Raw genomic sequence first — 5,274 nt, forward strand, 5'->3', positions numbered from 1 at the left:
GTGTACCTAATTCAAATAATTTTGACACGTTTTAAGTTTTCAAATCAACTGAAGTGATGCACTTGTTGATTTTTTTGAAACAGAATTTCAATGTGTTTCAAAAAAAATAAAAATAATACTATCATTGTAAATTAATACATTTTCATTTGCAATATTATGAACCTAAAACAAACTGATGATATTGTCATATCTTATATCTAGGTATATTCAAATGTCACTGACGGGATATTGTGAAAATAAACGTGTTTAGTTAGGTAATTACCATGTCATATACTCATATATTGACAAAATATTAACTGCTAACCATTACTCATGTGTCATTTACCATGTACCTATAAGATAATAATTTGTATTAAGGTATATATAAATATAAAAATAAATCTATTGATAGTTAATATAATAATTTAATAATAAAATTAATATAGCCATTAGCTATAATATGGTATGCAGGTACTTATTTAATATTTATGATGTACCTATATCAAAAATTTAAGTAAACGAACACCGGAATATGCAATGTATTTATATGTGAATATTATGAAATAATTAATAATATAAGTAGGACAGTCTTTTGATGCGCTGTAGTCTTTAGATTTGAAATTCTTGAAACAATAGTGCTGAATGTAGCAAAATAAAACTTGTTATCATAATTAAATTTACCATTGTTTGATTAAAATTCTTGAGGGATCTTATCCTGCTATTTTCTCAAAAATATACTGTGCTATATGACCTTTTTAAATAATTGCAGCTGGTTTTAATCAGATAATCGGATACTTGTCGATTGATCGAAAACAATTGATCGAACGAGAATTGCTCGAAAATTTTTGATCGAAAAACAATTGCTCGCAAACGACAATTGATCGAAGAAAAATTGTTGGCAAAAAACAAATTGGTTGCTCAATAACGCGATAACCCGAAAAAGTAATAATCATAGACCTTTTAGTAATAGACCGGCCCACTTCATGTTTCCACCGGGTCACATCGATAATAATTTTATATCGTACGTTGACTTATTGCACTTTGTACTTATAGACATAAAGATAATATTGGATTCAACATTTCAACCACAGAGTAATTTTATATCGTACGCCGACGTGGTGTAAGGTAAATCCGAGACAATTATTGTTTCAATATTATAGTGTACCTAATTCAAATAATTTTGACACGTTTTAAGTTTTCAAATCAACTGAAGTGATGCACTTGTTGATTTTTTTGAAACAGAATTTCAATGTGTTTCAAAAAAAATAAAAATAATACTATCATTGTAAATTAATACATTTTCATTTGCAATATTATGAACCTAAAACAAACTGATGATATTGTCATATCTTATATCTAGGTATATTCAAATGTCACTGACGGGATATTGTGAAAATAAACGTGTTTAGTTAGGTAATTACCATGTCATATACTCATATATTGACAAAATATTAACTGCTAACCATTACTCATGTGTCATTTACCATGTACCTATAAGATAATAATTTGTATTAAGGTATATATAAATATAAAAATAAATCTATTGATAGTTAATATAATAATTTAATAATAAAATTAATATAGCCATTAGCTATAATATGGTATCATCTAGACATTCCTAACCTACCTGCGCAAATGTTGAAAGTGAAAATTGATAAAATTGATATAAGCATTTATAATACATATATCATAAGACATCTATAACAGATATGAGTTTATTAGCATCATTAATATGTGATCAAAAACTAATAATTTTTAATTTAAAAAAGATCAATGAAATGTATTATTTGGCTAAAAATCACACAGAGTATTTTTATCAAATAATAAACACAATAATATTTGCAACAAATACGCGGTCGATACCATTTGTGCAATCAGTTTTTTAACGAACTTTTTTTAGAACGTGAAACTATGGACAACAATGTAAAAATGTTTTCAGTATAAAATCCAAACATCGCACAAACGTTTCACATACAATCGTCCATTCGTCCATCGTCTAACCGCTTTCCTCAGGGCTGTTTCAAAATGAACGCTTTAATAATAACCGTGGCTGTGTTAGCCGCATCAGTGACTCTATCAGTCGTCGAAGTAAGTGACGTTCACATCAATATTATAATTATTTCAATAAGAACGTTAAGCATCGTGTCATATGTAAACTAAACTATTTTATTAGTTTTTATAATGTTTCTCAACTTATGATTCGTGCATTTTTTTTTTTTTTTTTGACTGTACATAATAGCGTATTATAAGACAAAAATGTTAAATTATATGATATTTACAAATATTAAAATATTACGAGCTGCTTAAAAAAATCCAGATGCTTGTAGGTTAGTTAGATAACATAATATAACACCTACCTACTTACCTACTTATGATTAATTTTTATTGGTAACATTTTTTTCTACGTGAAATTTCAATAGTTTAATTTTATTTCTTTTTTGTGATTTAATTGTATTTACAATTTATTAATTTACCGAAAATCCTGAAAAACTTTGGCACGGCTCTTGCCGTATGTCAACAAGCTTGGGAAGCACCGGTATTCTAAAGCATTTTTATTTATTGTTTTAACCTGTTCTGCAGGCCACACCTGTTAACTCGTGCAAAAACCCGTCACCGACATGTTGCACCGTGGAACCATTTTGCGGATCAGTCAACCAGGACTTCAACGAAGGCTGTACCTGCAGTGGTTCGTGGCAACCACGTTGCTGCTGTCCGAGTCCACAAAACTGTCCTCAACCGCGTCGATACAATGTGCGGCCTTGCAAACAACAACAACCGACAGCATTCAATCTCCCGTCTTGCAGCGCCCCCCCTATACCAACGACACCTACCCCCTACCAGATTGTACAATACTCCCCGTACCCGACCACGTCCTGCCCAGACCTCCCCTCTTCAGCCCCGCGCCCCTGCCAGTGCCCCAGTCCTGCACCTGTAGAAGTTCCAGCTGCTCCACCGTCTTGCACACTACTACAACTGCCCTGTCCATTCTGTGCATCTCAACAGCAGCAGTCTTGTCCATGCGGTGGTCCGTCCTCGACGGTTAACTGCCCACCCGAATTCGCCGATGAGTGTGTGTCGTCATCGACCCCGTCTCTTGCGTCCCCGCAACTACCACTGCTGCCGAAATTCATACCCGTCGCACTGAAACCACTGTTGCTCAACGTCCCCCGGCCATCGGTACCGTCTCGGCCTGGATTAGGGGTGTTTGGTGGTCTTGCCCCGTCGCTGTTTTCGTCAATAGGCTGCGGTACTCCGTCACCATATGGATCATATAATTTAAAATAAAAATAAAAATTTTTATATATTAGCAATATTATTATAACATTACAACAATATTAAAATGTCTAATAAGTAACCCACACTATATACGTCTCTCAATATTGATTTTTTTCTACTACCTACTACATTATATTTATGCGATTCCTTATTTTGTTTATTAATAAAATAAATTAGTTTAGTGCCAATTCAAGAGATTTATTTATATTTTTTGTCCTTTTTTTTATTGATCTTTCGCAAAATAGTCAACCTTAGGAGTCTATAACTATAAAATATAAAGATAATCAATTATTATTAATTTATGGAATAATAAAATATTTTATGAAGTACATCGTTGTGAGGAGAACGTTTTATTTCGTTTGAATCTTATTCATAATTTATATGTAGACAATAATAGAATATATATCCGCATAATAAAAAAAAATTACAACAGACATTGAATGGTAGAACTTTAAAGATATTTTTTATGCATAAATTATAATACCACTGAATAGTAAAAAATATTAATTGCGTTTAGTTTTATGACGAAGTTTAATTTACCATAACAACAAACATTGATACCTTGAGATTTATTAATTATTAATCGTATCATTCTGTTGTTGAGAATTAGCCTGGTTGTGTTTTCTTACAATTAATTTATCTATTGTTTAGATATGATAAATGAATAGGTAACAGATTGATAAAAAATAATTTTTTATATTATGATATTAGTAAGTATTAACCAAGAACGTGATTTAATAAATAACAAATTGCTAACAGTTTTTAGTATATAAACCTTAAAAAATGATTTCATCAATCGTTTAAATAAAAAAAATCCAATTAAATTAAAACATAATAATATGATCCGCAGTTTTAGAATTGTAGCGGATCTAGCTATGTTTCAAATGGTAACGAAGATAAGAAATGTCATTAATATAAATTAACTATTTATAAAAATAGTTTATAAACCTCAATTCAATTATATATTTATCAAATTAGTAATCTCTAACTTATTGGTTTTATTTTGCACGAAAAAATCAAAATATTTACTTATACCTACCAATATTATATACAAGTACATAAGCATAGGTATAGAAACTTACTTAATATTTTAATGTTAAAAAAAAATGTATTATTCAGATAATATAATTAGAAAGTCTGTTTTATTTTTAAAAAAAACTTCTAATTTTAAATATTATATTCTCCGTAGACATTTCTGTAATTGTTATATTATAGTACCTACTATATTTTATAGTATTGTTATAGTATAGGTAGTGTATAAATAATAATATTTTTTTCGTTAATTATAATTACAACGTGTAATCATTAATAGCTAGTAAAATAACTTAATTATATATCTGCCAGCATGTAATTACTTTTTGGAAAAATTAATTAAAGCATAAGCATGCATTTTAAAAATTCTCAGAATAGCATAGGTACTTGTTTTAATTTAATATACAGTATGATATTAAATCAAATTTTGTGAAACTTCCTAAATTTACCTATACTTCCTTTTTTCATCTCTTCGTTAGTATTCTAAAGAAACGTTTACTTAGGTATTATATTGCAGCTTTCAACTACAACTAAACATGTGTTTCCATTTGTGTTAATCGAAACTGAAGTTCATATTATGTATATTCACCTCGATAATAATTTATTTCACTTTTATAACTATATTATAAACATAAAAATTTAGTTTAAAATGTTAAGTCATAAAAATAACTTTAAGCTATGAGTTATGACTAATTTAAAAACCATATTATATTGACGCAAAAGTGTTTATAATCGAGCATAAATGTTTCTAAAACTCAAGAAATTCTATTTTTGTATTCAATTAAAAAATGTAAGAAACTCATTTTTCAAATTGTTAATTTTTATATGCCTTAATGCGTTTTGTTAGCATAATTGAATTACAATTAATAACTAATATGAACTTAGTTTAGGGCTTAAGCTAAAATTATTTTATAATTCATCATCATCTAATTTTATCAACGTTTTACTTTAAGACGTTGATTAGGTGCTTACTCATAAATATAGTAA

General features: G+C 28.8%; 1 protein-coding gene across 1 annotated transcript; it reads left to right on the forward strand.

Moving 5' to 3' along the window:
- Positions 1–1,888: 1,888 nt before the first annotated feature.
- Positions 1,889–3,416, forward strand: LOC107166670 (uncharacterized). Its single transcript, XM_015515432.2, has 2 exons — positions 1,889–2,067; positions 2,560–3,416. The coding sequence occupies exons 1-2, from the start codon at positions 2,005–2,007 to the stop codon at positions 3,262–3,264; spliced, it is 768 nt and encodes a 255-aa protein (XP_015370918.2). The 5' UTR covers positions 1,889–2,004; the 3' UTR covers positions 3,265–3,416.
- The last annotated feature ends 1,858 nt before the right edge of the window (positions 3,417–5,274 follow it).

Source organism: Diuraphis noxia, unplaced genomic scaffold (genome assembly GCF_037042655.1).
Source record: "Diuraphis noxia isolate RWA-SAM2 unplaced genomic scaffold, SU_Dnox_SAM2 contig0002, whole genome shotgun sequence".
NCBI lineage: Eukaryota > Metazoa > Arthropoda > Insecta > Hemiptera > Aphididae > Diuraphis > Diuraphis noxia.